Here is a 19,266-nt window from a genome sequence, read left to right on the forward strand (position 1 = left end):
AGCTTACTTCTCGTTCTTATTTCGCTTGAGAGACAGTACAAACAGTCACCTCCAAGCGTCGGCAATATAGCGAAGTTTACACTTGCCGACAAATAAAAAAAATAAATAAATAAATCGCCAGTTTCTGAACACACTTGTTCCTATATCTTTTTTTTTTTGTTGTTATCGTATCTTTTCGTTTCGACTCCGAATTCCAGACCGAAGACGCGGTGCAACTCTAATCATGAAGGATCAGAAGGAGTCCAACAACCGAGAGAACGGTACGGAAAATGGAAAAAGCCGGTGTCTCTGCGTTCTCAGTAATGGAAACGGTGAGTAGGTCAACTCTTTTTTATACATGTACTCGGGAAAATCTCCCAGAAAATACTCGTCGACTAAATAATCGAATGATCGATATTTATTATGATTTATAATTGTTTAAAAAACAATTATTCTTCCGAATCAATGTCAAATATTATTGAGATCCGTAATTTGTTAAAGTCCAATGTTTATTTGGGCGGTTAGGGGGGGATTACTAACGAAGTCCGAGACGCGTAATTTTATTGATATCGAATACTCGGATCTAAATCCCGGAAAATGGACTGGAAACAATAAAAGTGAAGTTATGTCAAGATTTCGTATATGCGCTATTTCATTCTCGAAACAATTTGAAATATTATAATAACGTGAAACTGAAAAAAAGCGTTTCCATGGATTTCGAAACTTGGACTGCAATTTTGTCGCACCAGCTTAAAAGTTATACACAACGTAGGGGATGAACTTCAAAATTGTTTAACCGAGATTAAGACGTAGATTGCTTGGCGGGAATTATTTTTCAACGTTTTAAGCACGTATTACAGGTTATAGGTAAGTCGGTTTTTCATCCTTATTGATAAATGATTGAAAAAATAGAAAACGAGTGTAAATATGAATCAAGCAAAGCTGTGAAGCTTTGAATTTTGAAAAAGATCAAATTATTCGACAATTTGTGAATAGTCAGCTGACGAAGGTGACTAAAGGATTACATCTGTTCATAGGTAAAATGCACCACCGTGATAAAATGTGTTACACAAGAATATAATCCGGTGTGAAAACAATCGATCCGAGATTGCAGAACAATTCGTAGATAGGTGTACTTGAGACAAGGTCAACGATTTATTGCCGTCACCGTCTGCAACGTTTAAAATTGATTTACTCTCCCTTGAACTCCATTGAGTGCCGAATAATTTTTTTGGAATCCGATTAATCCCGGCCTCGGGCAATTGTATAGCATGTCAGTGTATATTAGTCTACCACAACAATCGTCGTTGATCTGGATTAATAATGTTATTCATAATCTACAACATAATTATATCTAGATGGAAGAAATTGTATGAATTTGCAGCGTATCATTGGCAAAAAGTTTCTACACCCGAACGGTATGGTGTAGTTGCAAGATGCTAAAAAGTAATAAAATAAGTAAATAAATTATTCGACTAAATCGGAAACGCTAAGCTTTCGGGACTGTGTAACATGTGCGTGTAAATAGATTGTATACCTATGTATTTATAGGTATATAAATCAAAAGTCGATCAACCTGGTTGCGCAATTTATTCGCACGAGATACTTCGCAGTTAATCAACAGCCTCGCTTCCTTTTCATCAAGTGGAAGCCTTGTCGAGTTTTAGCCTCGTTCAATTAGTCGCGCTGATATTTCGCAAGCGCCCCCGTATCGATCCCGCAGAATTATCAGTGTCACGAAAATAACGTAACTCTGTCTCCGGTCTGATTTAATCCACGCACGAAATTATTTCGATATTGCACATCATTTCATCCGAAGGTCTAGCCGTAGTCCTTCGAATTGTGCTAATTATAAGTATGGATTTGTCGGTAATTAGCTCAACTAAGTATCAAAATTTTAAACGCGCGACGCCTTAAGCATCGGCAATTCCTTTTTTGTTTTGTCACGCCAATTGCATAACGTCAGGCGTTTAGTGTACGTTTGTCACTGATTGCTACTTTATCAATGATAAACAGATCGAGAGAATGTCGTTATGAACCTTCACTCCTTTTCCTACAATTCATTCACGTTGAAGATAATATGAAACTGAACAGATAATCCATTTTCCTTACTTGTCAAAATTTTCGGGGATAAAAACAGAATTACGATTAAATACTAGGAAATATTGAATAAAAAAAAAAAAAAAAAACCCAAGGAAAGGCTTAGTCACTAATATATGTGGGATAAAAGTGCGGTTTACCGTTTCACAATCTTTTTTTCTTCCTCCTCGTATAATACTGAGAATAATGATAGTCAAATCAAAGAATTGAAGAAAAACTATACAAATTTCGGACCTAAATGTTGTAAACATTTTTACTCCTTCGATTTATCATAGGTTCATAGTTTGATTATTTCAATTAACAAGAACACCGATTTTGCTTCTGCAATTCTGTCTACTTTAAGTTCTCTTGGATCGAGGAAAGTCACCCGAAATTACCTTATAATATACCCATCGAAGTTATCCTGGAAGCTTGATGATATTTCTCATTAACGCACGTCAATCGTCACGCGCGTAGTATTTACTATATTCACAAAAGTGACGTGCGGTTTACCATAATTTCTGCAAACTAAGGTTATTCTCGATTAATCATCCTACGATATGGGCCTTTAACGAGAACAGGGAAAACTGCGCTCTTGAATTCAAAGGAGAATAGATCGGTTGGTCGATCAGTTTCTAAATTATTTTCTCAAAGGTTACTATCAGAAATGAATTTTGAATACGAAAAATAGAACGATTTTATTCTATAACTATAAAAACACGTATATTTTTTTTTTTTTTTGTTTTTTTTTTTTTTTTTTGAATCTCTGTACAGATATAGGCAACACGTTATTTAAGTTTCAATTTAAGAGTACACGGATATCCATATTGACACTTGATTGACGTTCGATTGCAATCTATAATTGTTTATAACTACTTCCTCGGTAGAAAATACAAAGTAATAAAAATAACCACAAATACACCAATAATAAATCAATATTGATTGGTTTAAAAAAAAGTCTGCCCAGTCATGTTATTATAGCTGTATAATAATATACCTATGAAATCACTCAGATGATTTCGTCATACTTCAAATATTTAAATCACTAATGTCAGCCGTAATTGCGAGCAAGGCAATTAGAGACTTTGGAATATAAGGTGCAAAAAGTGAAGGAAAAGAAGAAAAGACAAACTGACGAAGAAAAACCGTTACTGCAGAATTAGATCGTAATAGTAAAGATTGAAAAAGAACTGCAATTTACCTTGACGGTTTTGCGAAGAGGTACAAAAAAAAAAAAAAAAGTCACACAAAACGAAGCTAGGCATATTATTTGTTGCAACAATTACACGCAGCGTTTCTTGTATGAGCAGCTCCGTTTTACTCCGTTTCGCTTATAATTTCTTTCTCGTATTATCGACCAATTTAGTTTACGATCGATAATATCGTTCGTTGTGTATCGCTCACGGAGCTCGTTCAGCTCCACTGTCTTGTTTATACAGTTTTGTCTCTCGGAATTATCATTCTCTTCCTGACAACCTTGTATATTATAACTGAATCCAAGGTTCTGTACAGCTTATTTGGTACGATGCGGGTTTATTCGTATTGTTCACGTGTTTATAAATTTCTTTCTAGTATAATATAATTACATATACCTAAATATAACAATGGATGCTATATTATAGATTTTAAATACCTAATCGTCGGTAGAATTGTTGCCCTAGTTTGCGCAATTGGAACACGCAGGATAATCGTTATTCAACGGATCACATTGAATAGATAGGACGGAACAACAATGACGACCTGTTTCGAAATTGGTCGAAACATTTTTCAAGATTTCGGTTACATGTAACCAAAAGATTGAATAAATGCTTGGCCGTTTTACTATTTCGAGAATTTTCTTAATGCGGTGAGTTTTCGAAGATTGAAAAAAAAAAAAAAAATTGCAAAACCATTCTCAAGGCTTGAAACTGTGACAAAATCAAAGGATAAGAAAAAATGCAATTTTTTTAACATTCCACGATGGTGTGACGGCTCATAAGAAGCAAATCGTTAATTGGCTTGCTTGTTTGGATTTAATGCTTTTGTGAAAACTGCAGATTACTCGATAAGTACCCGAAGGGGGGGGGGGGGGGGGGGGTAAAACTTGAACGGTCTAAAATCATACCTATTGAAAATATAAATAATACAGCCTTCAAAATGAAATTGCTCCAAGTATTTTCATTTTCTATAAAAAAAAAAAAAAATCCTAAAAATAGGTATCATTTTAGACCGTCCAATCTTATCTATGAAAAATGGAATGACTCAATTACTTAGACATTAATTGAGCTTCGAATGCCAGTATACATTAGTGAAAAAACTAACTTTTCAATGATCAATGGTGTAGTCGAATTTTCAAGAAATTTCCTAAAAAAGAAGCTGAGATTAGCGTTCACGGCTAATAATGTGTAAAATGGTGGTGAACTGTAAAAGCTTCAAGACTTGATTTGAATCTCGTTGAGCCGATAAAAATTGGAAAATACAACAAAGAACGTCGCGTATAATTAAATATGATTTGGTCGTGCTGAGCATATTTGACAGTTTTTGAAATTCATGATTACACAAACAAATGAAAGACGAATACACGAATACATAAACAATGAATCAGAGAAATCCAAAAAATACAATTCTTCTATCGTGATTCCGACGAGTAATTGCCGTAGGTAAAATCTTTCCAATAATATTCTCAACTATTATAAACAGATTACGAAAGTTTGCAAGGTGGCAATTACGATGGTGCATGGATTTTCCGTGATTACTCTTTACATTGTGTGTGTTTGTACGCATAGGTATAACTGTCGGCTATTCGATTATGACCGATCTTCCAACACATATTCTCGGTAATTCCGCAGACGTCTGTACAACTGACGTAGGTGATGTGAGCTGATTTTTTCATTCGAGTCAAGCGAAGGGGAAATAACTCGAGATTTGAGTGACGCAATAATTTGTTGTGTTGAATTAATTTGAATTAATTGATCTGATTCAACCTATTTCAAATTAATTTTTATTAATTTAGATAAATTTTTCCAATTCAACTTGATTCATTTCAATTTATGAACTTCAATGTTTTTCTCGATAATTCTCGATGATTCATTCAAATTCAAGTGAGTTTAAGAAAATTTCGACCCATTTTTTTTTATTTCTCGTTAATTCGAATTGATTTCTTTCATAAATTCAACTCAACTTTTTGGTTCGAATTCAATATTTTTTTCTCTATAAACAGATTGTTCCGGCACGAATCCAAACTAATTGAAAATCAACTTGAGTTAATTTCTCATAATTCAGTAATTTCTCTGTTAATTCTCATTACTTCAGTTAACTCTCGTTCATTTACTTATTTTGCATTAATCCAGTTGATTCTCGTTAATTCAGGTGATTTATAAATACTTTACACATCAATTCAGTGAGTTATTTTCCCCGCGGAGTCAAGGCAGAGAAATCGGGGAATTTCCGCCCCGCGAGCAACCTCATCGTGCAATTATGACGCTGCGTTAGGCATGCCCTCGTTACATTATACAGCATGTTCAAAAAGGTATTTCCAATAAAAAACCGAAAAAAAAGCTGACTGCAATTAGTTACAGCCAGAACCGCAATCTGCGTTATAGATATTTCCAGAGGTTTAAAAATTCTAGTTATCGTACCAAGTATTACAAATAACGTCCTTATTCGTTCGTGTGATTTCGCAATTTTAATTTATGGGGATATGAATGAAACTGAGTTCTTTAGCTGTAACAAGAATATCTGGTATGTGGTACAATTTTTTTCATCGTGCAGGTCACTCGTATGCATATTTTTTCGTAACTATTACGGTAAATAACTGATGTTGATTCAGCAGTCAATTGAACAACTTGACAACGAAACAAATCCATTTGAATGTTGCAATAACCATAAAATGTATCGTGAATTTTTCTAACAACGGAACGATCCGTGCGCCTGAAGCAGGCAACCGGAGTTACGCTTCATGTTCAGGTTGACCCTCACGGAAAAAAAACCCCAACTTGGGTGTAAATTCGTACACCTAACTTTTTTCTTATGGGAAATTAACATTATCTATGACTTGGGGGTAGGAATTTACAACCAAGTTGGAGTTTTTTCCATGAGGGAAGCATCGTATCACATCACGGTCAAACGTCAAACATTATTTGTCAAAATAACCTGAATATTACGCAATGTGGAAAATTATGAATAATCGAATTCGGACAATGAACTGTGGCAATGAGGCAACTAAGAGTAGAACTGTCATCAGATCCAGTTATTCATCGGGATAATGTGGCGGCGAAATACGGTGCCGAACCTGAACATAATGTGTAATTCCCCTTTCCTAGGATTCGGTGTACAGTATAAACATTCATTAACTCCTTAACTTTACGGCTAACTTGTTTTTGGTCCGAAACAAAATGTGAGTTCGATTCTATGCGAATTATGTAACAATTACTCCCGATATCTTACGTCAGCTGTCATCACCGGTCATTGTCACGTAACTTGTATAGAATCAAACTCGCATTTCGATTCGGATCAAAAACAGGTTAGCCGAAAGGTTAATCGATTATTGAATATTACTATACCGTTAATTACCAAGCGAAATTTTATTACCTGTCAGGAACAAGACGTATATACCCTCACTGAAAAAACCCTCACCTTGGATATCGATTCGTACCCTAAACTTTTTTCGCATGGGGAATTTAGTATTATCTATGAATTTGGAGTACGACTTCACATCTAAGTTGACGATTCTTTCTATGGTAAACAAAAGACGAAGCACATAGCATATAATTCGTGTGTAAAAAATCCGGAGTTGGTGTCTCCGTTACTTTTGAAATATCATTTGATAGAAAATTATTCAAACTTTTACCAATATCTTCAGATTGAAAGATGGTAATGATAGAATTTTTGTAACGATCAAATTCACCGCATTCTTTGACCCAAAATTATTGAAATGTCAGTAGAACAAACATCAGCTCAGCTCGTGTTATGTTGCAATTTTTCTTTTTAGGAAGCGTAAAAAATTTCCCCTCATAATTCAAAAGTCTCTTAACTCGAAATTTGCGAAAACCAGTAACTTATTTTTGTCGCTTCTCCGATTTGTCCTCAAAAAAATACGCCTATTTAAGACAGCATTTTTTTTTTTAGATTTTGGTGTTAGGGCCCTTTTAAATTCCGAGGGCAACAATGGCCTGTTTCAAAATCGCCCCACCCTGCAGCGATTTCTGAATTCGCGCTGCGTCGCGTCGCCGCGTTGCGGTTCTCTTTCGCAGCCTGTATCTACTGGGCAGCTGTGCACGGTAGTAAAAGCGAGTATATAGAATATGAGTAGCCAGTGACGGCAGGCCAGTCGCACCGCGGCAGTCGAACGAGGAACATCGCGTTCCGATCCTTACGATCTTACTTTTAATCATTTCAATTTTCGTTCGATTATCATTTTTTTCCACCGACAATCCGACATTCGATCGGCTCTCGTTTTTTATAAAAATTTTTGAACTGGCTTATCCTTTCAATCGGACTATCTCGTTGTTGTTTTCTTTTTTTTTTTATAAATCGTTTGACAATTCATACTGTTATTGTGATTAATTATTCTTTACCAAGGCTTATGAGGTAATAAAAGTAACAAGATTTAATCGTACAAATTCTACAAATACACAGAATTTAAAAAAGTTAAATAGAATCAAGTATGCACGTGTATTATGTACACTAAATTTCTATATGCGCGTGATATGTAATAATAAACTAATTATCTTCGAATTAAAGTTATATCATTATAACGGACATTCAATTTTTTACAACCGTAATTCATTATCATTGTTATTATCTTTATTCAAGAAATTTGAATGAGAAACATAACTGCAGCACACGGCACTTGTTTGAATCTGTGATGAATAACTAATTGTACCGTTCTATATACATGTACCTATCATAGTTATCCCTGAGTTTGAAAAAAATATTTCGAGTGTGTAAAAGAAAAGAAAAAAAAAAAAAAAAACACGCGGTGAATTAGAGCTGACCGAGGATTGGAAGAAGAAAGAGTAAAAGTAAAAGTAAAAAACAGAAGAAAAAAAAGAAAAATCAAAATTCACGTGAAAAATTTATTTACGTTGAAATTCGTCAAACGAGAGTACAAAGATAATAATCATATACTATAGGAATAAATCGCGGTCGTGTAATCGTGTATAACGTATAAAATATTGTACGTACGCAGATAGGGGAGAGACGATGAACGGTGTTAACAATCAATGCGCGGCGAACGGAGGCGCAGGGGAGAGCGAGGTAGCCATCTATAATGAAAGAGCCGTACAACAAAACGATAACAACATGCAGCAGAATAATATTGTCAAAAAGCCGGGACCGCTTAGGACAGTCTCGTGGAACGAGAATGTCGAAGATTCCGAACTCGATATACCGGGAACACCTCGAACGCCGAGGACCTCCACAACTCCAGGTAAAAATTTCACGAGCAGACGTTGAACCCCGCCGATAATCGCGACGCGAATATACGCGAGAAACGAAAAAAAAAGAAAAAAAAAATTAAGGAAAAAAGGATACGTGTAATTGTGTTATAATTATCAGGATTTTTTGCATTTGTAACTGGGATGTTCGTTTTTTTTTTTTTTTTTAAATTTTTTGACATAGATTATAAGGTTGCTTGAAATAGTGCTGGTATAAAATAAAAAAAAAAAAAAAAACGGGATTCGTTGGACAATGTAACGGTTTGAATATTGTTCGATACAGTATTTGTTACTATTGTTTAGCGTGATTATGTATATGTACATAGTATATTATAGATGACGATACTATATTTTTTTCATTATTATCATGCAACAATGTTGAATAATTTAATTTTTTTATTAGCTCATTTATCGCTGCAACAATATCGAATTATGGTAAATCGAGAAAATATAGTGCGAGTGACCGTAATCGAAAAGAATAGTAACACGTATGTATAAGTGAAAATGGTAACCTGCGCAACTAGAAATTCGTATTTTCTATCTGTAATAATGAGTTATGTAATTTTTTGGAAAAAGTTACTCGCGTTTATATAATATTTATCGGACATCGATCGATCAATTGATCATTATTTTTCATATATTGAAGAAAGAGACGTTTGATTTTACTAAATTCATTTGAATCGATGGAATGACAAATTGAACTCGCAGTCATGATGAGTCTGAAGTGTTAATAACGTTAATTCAAACATTGGGGGGAAAAATTACTATTTTGCAAGTTTTTAGTGACTTTGAAGTGGTTTAGTTTTCAAAATGTGAACACGTTTTGTCTTATTATGATTTACTGCATTCCTACAGTTGTGAAATAACTATTTTTTAGAAACGTAAATCATTACAGTAACGTTACTGACTGCAGCCTCATGTTATAAAAAAACCGAAGTTAGCAACGTTAACGCAACGGAGCGTTGGGGGAAAAATGACTATCTTGCAAGTCTATAGTGACTTTGAAGTGGTTCACTTTTCAAAATATGAATACGTTTTGTCTTATTATGATTTACTGCATTCCTACAATTGTGAAATAACGATCTTTTAGAAACGTAAATTGCTACAGTGACGTTAATAACTGCAGCCTCATGTTACAATGAGACTGAAGTTAGTAACGTTAACGCAACGGAACATTGGCGGGAAAAATTACTATTTTGCAAGTTTATAGTGACTTCGAAGTGGTTCATTTTTCAAAATGTGAATACGTTTTGTCTTATTATGATTTATTGCATTTCCTACAATCCCGCAATTGTGAAATAACTATTTTTCCGAAACATAATACATCGTGATAACGTCACCAACTTCAGCCTCATGTTATACCAGCGGAATTAATTCTTTTATTTTACTTTACAATTTATGAAGATTTATATGATAATTGTCGATCGCGAATTATATCTTATCATAAGATTCGCAATAAAGTAAATCGTTTAACTGCACTAAATTATTGATACAATGCATAATATTAACCGAAACGAATGTTTAAAAGCCGGCATAATTTTAACTTCCGTACATTGCTGACATTTTTTTTGACCCGATTACACGTGAACAAAGTACACTAATAATAATAATAAATACAAATATAACATAACAGTCGGACGCTTTGGATTTTACTCTTTCAACATAATATTTAAAAGGGCATGAATTATTCGAGGTATAACATCCATTAACTTGTGGATATTCGCTCATCAGTTTACCGTACGCACAGTTATTGTAAACATATATGTATAATTTTATGAGGCCTTGACTGTGTGCTCTTTTTTTTTTTCTTTCATCTTCGCGTATCCAAACAAAGATGAATAATCGTCAAACTTGTAGGATACAAAAATGAATTACAAGTTGTACGTATATAGGAAATACTAAATTGATGTTCTACGGACGAAAGAGTAAAAGTATTTCAAGAAAAGACGTAAAAAAAAAAAAATTAATAAATAAAAAAACTGGATAAAAATTGTAGAAAATACATAATTTCTTCTTCGGAGATTTTCTGTCTTATATAATAATATTTTAAGGTGCATACGAGAAGTATTTCATAATGCTAGTAGATAATTAATGATGTAAACAAAATTTTGGAGCCAATATTTTATCTTTACTGGGCAAGGAGTTTGTTTTTATTTAACGACGGGGTTCGCCGCGCGACTATCGCCTATACGATAAGAATTGAACGTATGCACAGGCGTTTATTAACGTATAACTGAATTGCTGATGTGTATAAAAAAAAAAAAGCGATACGCAAACAAACGCATATATAATGAAAACGACTAAGTGATTTCGTAATTAATTTATACCGAGACTAATCACTGTTATCCGTGATTCCGCCCTGAGAAATCATACGCGTCTTTCATCATGTATTATTATGCTACATATTATGATCTAGGATGTGTAAAGATTTCTCTCTCTCTCTCTCTCTCTTTCTACTTCTGACGCAAGCTGAGATTATTATTTACTCGATTGCGGAAGATCACCATCTTTTTAAATTTTTCAAAAAAAGTATGTGTATGTGTATATGTATAAAAAGAAACAACGTAAACGGAACTGTTTTCCACAATAATTTGTTCAATTAATTTTTTTCTCAAAGTGCTTAACAAATTTCGTCAAAATGAGCTTCGCTTGTCAATTTTTATATCAATTAAGTATTAAACGATTTTCACTTACCGCAAAGCCAATCCAGTATTTTTACTCTGTTTTCTATGGCGAGTGAAAAAGAATGATAGAAATAATTTCGAAGGGGTTGAAAAAATGACGATTCGTTATTGTGTGGATTGAATTTTTACGCAGGACACGAGAAATGCACGTTTCATCACGACTTGGAGCTCGATCATCGACCGCCAACCAGAGAAGATCTGTTACCAGAAATGTCCAGGAGTTACAAACTTCTTCTCAGCTCACTCGGAGAGGATCCTGAACGCCAGGGTCTCCTTAAAACACCTGAAAGAGCCGCTAAAGCCATGTTGTTTTTCACCAAGGGATACGATCAAAGTTTAAAAGGTAAGTTGGTAGAAATTTTAAGCTTGATCTTAAAATTGTCACCTAGTGAATTTTCCACGAAGAAATTTCTGTTTAAAGATATTCACCTTGGTTTGAAAATCGCGCGACGAACTTTAAAAGAAATCCAGACTGAATCATATTTTTCTTTGGGGTAATTATTTGTCAAATTTTTACTGACGTAAAATATTCTCATTGTAAGTCGTTTTTGGTCGCTATTTATTTTTTAATAATTACAAATGATTACAAGAAATTTCTCCGACTATACCGTTTGAAGGAAGGTTTTTATCTTTTAATTATTGATAGAAGCGTATGATTTGTAGAGGTAATGTTGGAATAAATTTTGCTAAATTTTTGTTCTGAGTTTCTCTGAATATAAATTATGATAATTCTCGTAGGAAAAAAGGATATTTTCACGAAGGTTAATAAAATTATTTATGTACCATTGTTTTGTTTTCGTGTACCTCTGTTGCGTGGAATTTAGTACAAGGTGATTACTATAAAATACTTGCCCGTGATTATTTTCATTGTATTACAAATACAGGATGAACAGAAAAACTCTCACCAAACAAGGACGACATAATTGTAAATTTTTCTTCAACGTTAGTTACGCATTTTAATACGTATATAATGTATATATATATTGGAATTACTATACGTCAATAACAACGAGGACGACGACGAATAAATATTTTATTATTTTCTATTTGGTCTTACAAATAAATAATTGAAGTGTTTTGAATCAACGATCAAAATTAAAGATTCGAGAAAATTTCCATATTGTTGATACATTTCATTTTTTTTCCTTTTACTTCTATTTTATTCGGAACTACGGATGAAACAAATATTATTTTCAAAAGCGGGAACACGGTTTCGCTTTTCGTCAATCTTTTCATCGCGAACATGACAAACTTATTTGTAACGAATATTTGAAATTCAAGTTTCTTTTTATTGATATCCGTTATATGTTCAAAGAATGTTCGATTACCTAGTAATTTTTTTCCAGCTTTCGAAAATCCTTTTGCGAATCAACTTTGTAAAAAAGTCTGAAATTCGTAAAAGTACTTGGAGAGGTTATTCTTTTTTCTAGTTCTTATAGAATTATAAAAATGTGCTTTTTTCTTGTTTACATTACACCTGTAATTCATGTTAATTATGTTAGCATTTTTTATGCATCAGTCCAAGCCACAAGTGGCATTTTGTACAGACTAGAACGGGAAAAAATCCTTGGAAGGAATCTCGCTTTATGATGTTCTCGAATAAATTTTTCGCTCTTCGAAGTCTGCAATGAAGGGGGAGTGGAGAACGGGGCAGAAAGCTTCGCTTATCTGCTAAGTAGCCTGCCTCTCTCCTCCTATTGCGAGTCCCGAATCCAATGGCGTAGGTCGTACCTAAATTTTGTCATCCTATTAGTGGTAAAACATTGTAATATTTTACATTACAAAAGTCCTATCATATATTGAAGATTCACATGATTTCAAATATTTTTGTTACGGTGTAATCGGTGACGATCATCTTGGGATCGATAATTTTGTCATTATCGGTATTTTAATTCACTACATAAGTATTACCTACTATTATTGAAACGTCTCCTGATTACCCCAGAGTATAGTTGTCGGCGCCATTGTATCACGACATAACCTAAATTTTTTTCATTTTAACGGAGGCAAATCGTAATTCTTGGGGTTTCAAATTACTCGTGTCGCACAAATTATTTAAATATAATCAATAATATATCTGTTCTGATATCCACACCCGAAAAACACGGTCAACGATCAGCTCTCAACCTCGTTGGATTAGTCTGATCTTTTTTCCACCAGATGACACATTGCAATGTGAAAATTCCAATATACACGCGAATTTTTGTCCTTCCATTGAGTAGCGAACATTTTTAGAATATCGAAAAGTTATTTTGTAAAATTTTCAGGAACATGTTCACTCCAATCATAGTACAATTCAAACTGCTTCCAATTTATTTTGCCAGTGTTTTGTTGCTATGTCATGACTGTTCCTTTATTTTTGCTTTTCAAAAAGTTTAGAGCATTAAAATTCCTCACAGTGATGTAAAAATCGAGTGCATATACATGCATGCACGCTTAATCACCCTTTTTATTCACTTGACCCGCAACCTTTTCTTTTTGCAAGATTCTACGCTTCTGAACCGGAGAAAATCTCAGAGCATGAAATCCCGTCACGAGCACTTCGCTATGAAAGCTCTACCCTCCCACGCCGTTTTCCAAGACCCTTATACCCGATTTATTCCACTCCCATTTCTCTCCGCGTCTCCCTCTCGCTCTCTTTATTTCTTTTGTTAAATCGCTTGTTACCGGTTCGCATTCCGCACGTGCAGAACATTTTACATAATATTGTATAAGTACATTGAATTTAAACACCAAAGTTTCGGAAACGAAAAACGTTTCAAAATAATTCACGGAATGAGGATACTATAAATTACGATCGGGTAAAGTGTCACTTATTTTTATTGTAATAATGCGGCAAATAGTGCAATTCTATGTAAAATCCTGAACAAAAATATCCTCAAGCTTTTTTCCTTCACAATATGCGAGAATAACGGCCAGAAAATGTGTTCCGTGCAATGAGAAGCAACTCGATTAAAGGTTTACGACGTCTTCTGACATTATTGTTGCGCGTAAAACAAACGCTTTTTTCAATAGCTGTAATGAGTGAATTTTACTCGGTCGGTAAAAAACAAAAAAAAAAAAAAAGACTAATTACGATCAACACGATGTTGCCAAACTTCAGTCGAATCACAGCGTTTCCTTAGGGCGTCAGAGTTTCCAGTTAAGGGTTGCCGTGGCAACGAGGGTTGGAAATCAGCAGACTCATACCTACATGTACAAAGCACAGCGAAAGCCATTGAAGATACTGGAGATAGGTGGAGATGATATATTGAGGATATAGGGTTGCTTTTTATCATTGCTTCTTATGCACATAAAATTTCCAACCCTAAGCAATTTTCCGAAATATAGTCAGTCTTTACCGATCGAGCAAAATGCCACTTTTTGAATATTGTCAGTGCTTATGGTGCTTAATGATAGTCGATTCGAAAAAGTTTCAGCTAGCGCGAAACTTCACGTGATTTCGAACAAAAATATAGAAAAAAATGTTCTTCCCAAAATCCATTACATTTTTAGGAATACATTTTTCAGCGTTGCTCGCGCATGAAAAATGGTTTTTGTGTATTCTTATTTAACACTCAAATATTTAGAATTACGCTATCTGAAGCACTTACGTCAGCCATCCATGCGTATTATAGGCTTTAGCAAGACACGAAATCCGTGACATTTTACTCCGTCGGTAAAGACTGACCTATAGCATCCTCCTAAAGTAGGTCAATAACGAATAAATCCCATCCATCCTTCTCGTTATCCTCCCCGTGATTCAGAGAAATTCTGTGATTTTACGTGAGTAACGACCACTGTAACGACTAACGAACTTCGTGAAAAGAGAATTAAGCCTTTATTTTAATCGATCGACGTGTGCTTCATATATCTGTCCGCTTCTGATATCTACGTCATCTTCGATTAACGGCACTCATACTTTTAATGAATTTTATGGAATAAGAATGTTTTCGTTCTTACAGTGAAATATTCTTCTTTTGCTTTATGACGAACGCGTAAAAAATGGGAGGAACGTTTTACAAGTCCTTTCAATTGTGTTTGCATATCTTTGTCGTAACGTATAAAAATAATCCTCGCTTATTTTGAAACGAAAGCTTGGAAATTGTTGTAAATACACGTTCTTTTTCCTCTCCTCTTTTTTTCCCGTTTCTTATTCTATCAGGCACAGGATTAAGAGAGTGTACATTATACACACATAGCCTCGACTTATGATAAATTGCTTGCTCATCCGAACAGAAATACGTTTATTGAGCAAACATATTACACGTGTAGGTACCTACATTACGATACAAGTTTTTATTCATTGCTAAAAAGAAAGAACAAACATTGAATTTACTTAAGATCAAAGTATTTTAGTTTATGTACGTTATTCGCTTTGTGTACAATCAATCGGCCAACTTATGTAATACTTATGATACGAACTATTTTATTACAGATGTTATCAACGACGCCGTATTCGACGAAGATCACGACGAGATGGTAGTCGTGAAGGACATCGAGATGTTTTCCATGTGCGAGCACCACCTCGTTCCTTTCTACGGCAAAGTATCAATCGGCTATTTACCCTCCAAGAAGATTCTTGGACTTAGTAAATTGGCGAGGTATGCACAGCATCCATTATCGGTATTTCTCTTACCGTTTTTAAATGTGTAGTTTGTTAATTTCTCATTCGATGATTAAGTTGTACTAAAATTAGTTGTTGTCTTTAGTGCAATATATCGATCATTTCCACTTGGAATTTTAAAAACCTTAATTTAGTTGATGCAATTCAATAATTTAGTGGGTGAAGATTATTGAATAACACGAGCAACGCTTGCAATTACAAACGTGAATTTCGAAGGCTTAATTCTTACCTTTAATTCATTTCTCGAAAGTAAATTGACGACCGTACTATAATTGCCATTATGACTTTGTTCTGCGTGAAAGGGATTAACGATGGACGAATGATGCAAACTAATGTATAAGTCAAAACAAAGTAGCTAGTGCGGAAACCAGCATTTCAGTAATATGCTCTAAGCTTTTTATTTTCAAGATCTCGTTCAGAATGTAAGTTTTTAAAGCTTGATTTCTCAATTCTTAGTGAGCACCGACACATATTTATGTTGGTTTTTAAATGCGTTAAATATGATTTCATGATTTAAATTACTTCCTAAAAGTCTCGATCGACAGTGTATAGATATTTTTTGCCAGGCATTGAGGAAAAATCTATAGTCTATACAGTTCCGGAATAGTATAATTGTGTAACAAGGAAGCAAACTCGGTCTTTTCGGGTCGAGCGTAAGTTTGCAATATAAGGCGTAGGTGAGCCGAAGAAGAATATTTCAAATACGTGAGGCGCAAAGATCGTTGCCTCCTTGTCGCACACGATGCTATATTTAACAAGATTATATTACGCGTTTTTTCACGAAGCATGAAATTGAGTTTAGGATCGTGCAATGATAATTTTCTTTGTGACAGCGCACGCGCGCAGTACAGAAAAGACCACTTTTAACTCCGAGGACTCAAAACTGGTCTTTTCAGTACTCCGCGCATGCACATTCGCAGACTCACTTGACCGTCATAGAAACTGTATCTTGTGTACGGAAAAACGCGTTAAACATGCTTGCGTTATATAAAACTGTTTTCTCCCACTCTTTCTCGGAAACCTTTTACATGATTACCTGATCCAATTGCGGCATGATCTTCAAAAATAATCTAACTACGCCTGACCCGCGCATCACGAGCCGCCATCTTGCTGCATCTCGGCAATTGAAAATTTAATTTTGATACAATGTGACCGACGTTGCTGGAATTTCCGCGATTCTGTTACGCTCCTCACGTGAACTATTCCGCGCTGACCAGTAGAATAGTGAAAAACTGTAACAAGGACAGTATTTTAGTCGGTCAAGAATGATCGCGTCGAGTAGAATCGTAGACTGTTAATGTTCTACAGCAATTATCGAAGCAGCGGTAGCAGCTCGTTATATGATACCGGTTTTTCCCTCGTTTCAGATTTTAATCTAGCATCCTAAGGAGCTGAGGACGGTGTCATTTCGACAGAATTATTGCAAATTGCATTATATAGCACATGTACACATATACAGACGTCCGCAAATGCGTATATTACCGTACACATCCACGTGACCTTGTATGACTGTTAATATCATTGCATTAGCGCGAAATATGTCGAAGGAGCCAATTACAACCGCACGGGGAATAAATTGTTCAGACTTTCACGTCGTCACGCGGTTCGGACACAATTCTCTATATAAGATTGTATGTATAGATACATGCATAAACAGACGGTGTTATGTACCAACGTAGGTGGTACACGTGTCTCTCTCTCTCTCTCTCTCTCTCTCTCTCTCTCTCCCTCTTCCCGTGCAGTTTATACAAACCATCCGATACAAATTCTACCTTGAGATATATGGAGTAAAGTAACTCGACACGTGAGATCCTGCATCCGTGTGTATATCCGTATCAAACAATCACACATTGTTTTATATATACCTGTATACCTGTACAAGAACAACGCAAATAATTGTGCAGCGATAGACAAGGTCGTTGTCGTCGCTGCCATGCTACCTTAGATTGTTCCTTGGACTATTTATCTCTCCATTCGTTAATATTTACGTTTTACTACTCATATTACACCGAGTCGGATTCTGTTCCGTAGAATCCTATTGAAAATGTTTATTTTATAAACCGTGAAATTTCATGGAATAATTCAGTCTGTAATTTGTGACATGATTCATTTTGTAAATTCAATAAAATTCATTACGTGAATATATATATATATATATACATATATATTATCGAACTTACAAAGTAAGTCATGTACCAGATTACACACTGAATTCTTCCATAATATTTTACGTTTTATATATTTAATTATTATATATTATATATAATATTAATAACGCTACCATAAGCTTATAAAATATTCGATAGCTTCTACCGCATTCTACGGGTTCCTATCCATAATTACATTAACGTAAACGGATCCGTGTTGTTTTACTCGTTGTTAAAAATTATCAAAATTAACCGCAGTACAGAAGGATGAACGAGACGTGTTATACGTATAGATAGAAAAAAGGGAAACACTACGACCTCTAAGGATATAAAATTTGAGATATGTATGACACACCATTGAAAAAAAAAAAAAAAATGCAACCATCTGATATTCGTTGAAGAAGTATTTTATCGAATTTGGTTTTTACTCTCGTTCGTCGCTGTTTCAAATGGCACGGCGTCTTTGAAGGATCTTATGGTCGGCAAAAAAAAAAAAGAAAACAAAAAAATTCCAGATAACGAGAGAAATTTTGTAGAACCCATTGGAAAAAAAAAAATAAAAATAAAAATATCAACACACGAAGCAGTGTACAACGAAAGTAAAAAATTAAAATAGGAGGATATGATTCACATGGCCCACTGAGCATGCATAATTGCATCTGTAAAAAGAATATTGTTGAAACTCGACCCTGCTGTAGTCTTCAAATTTCTATTTAATGTATCAAGTTTATATTCGACCTTTGATCTCTGCTCCAGAAGCCTCGGTTATGTTCGGTAACATACTTTCTTCCTTCATGAAAGGTGTTTTTATTCCGTTATTATTATTTTTTTTTTTTTATTGCTTGTAGTTTTCTATGAACTGGTTACAATATAGCTGCGGTTCTTTTTGTACCCCCCTCCCCTTCACACTATCTTTGTTTTTCATGATTCATCACGTGTTCCAAATATTATTTACAGAATTGTTGAGATCTTCAGTCGACGACTTCAAGTACAAGAGCGTCTTACTAAACAAATTGCAATTGCAGTTACCAAGGCTGTACAACCTGTCGGTGTTGCAGTCGTCGTCGAAGGAGTGTCAGTATAATTTTATAATTTCATACAATTCTGAATATAATTGTACTATTCCTTTAATAATGTCTGGGAAGCACTTTGGAAAATCACGTTGCCAACTTCTTTTTGTTTTACTCTTTATAAAAGGATGCTTGTCTTTCTTCGAAAGTTGACGATACGTTAAGAATTTTTCAATCAATTCTACTTTATTACGACTGCTTCAGAAATCTCGCTCGATCGAAGATCCTTTGAAATTTATTGAAAATTTTCAGGTGCAATTTGTTAATGTTGTAATTTTGAATTTT

General features: G+C 34.6%; 1 protein-coding gene across 3 annotated transcripts in view; it reads left to right on the plus strand.

The window, feature by feature from the left end:
- Window positions 1–19,266, plus strand: part of LOC124222817 (GTP cyclohydrolase punch) — a 22,025-nt gene continuing 2,759 nt past the window's right edge. Inside the window, exons 1-5 of one of the 3 annotated variants that reach the window (XM_046634177.2) lie at window positions 1–311; window positions 8,228–8,467; window positions 11,292–11,501; window positions 15,576–15,741; window positions 18,869–18,985. In XM_046634177.2, coding sequence (XP_046490133.1) covers window positions 224–311; window positions 8,228–8,467; window positions 11,292–11,501; window positions 15,576–15,741; window positions 18,869–18,985 — 821 coding nt within the window. In that variant the 5' untranslated portion in view covers window positions 1–223. Of the gene's footprint in view, window positions 312–7,373; window positions 7,627–8,227; window positions 8,468–11,291; window positions 11,502–15,575; window positions 15,742–18,868; window positions 18,986–19,266 lie in introns of those variants that run through there. The other 2 variants (XM_046634178.2, XM_046634179.2) reach the window with 2 other exon arrangements.

Source organism: Neodiprion pinetum, chromosome 7 (assembly GCF_021155775.2).
Source record: "Neodiprion pinetum isolate iyNeoPine1 chromosome 7, iyNeoPine1.2, whole genome shotgun sequence".
Taxonomy (NCBI): domain Eukaryota; kingdom Metazoa; phylum Arthropoda; class Insecta; order Hymenoptera; family Diprionidae; genus Neodiprion; species Neodiprion pinetum.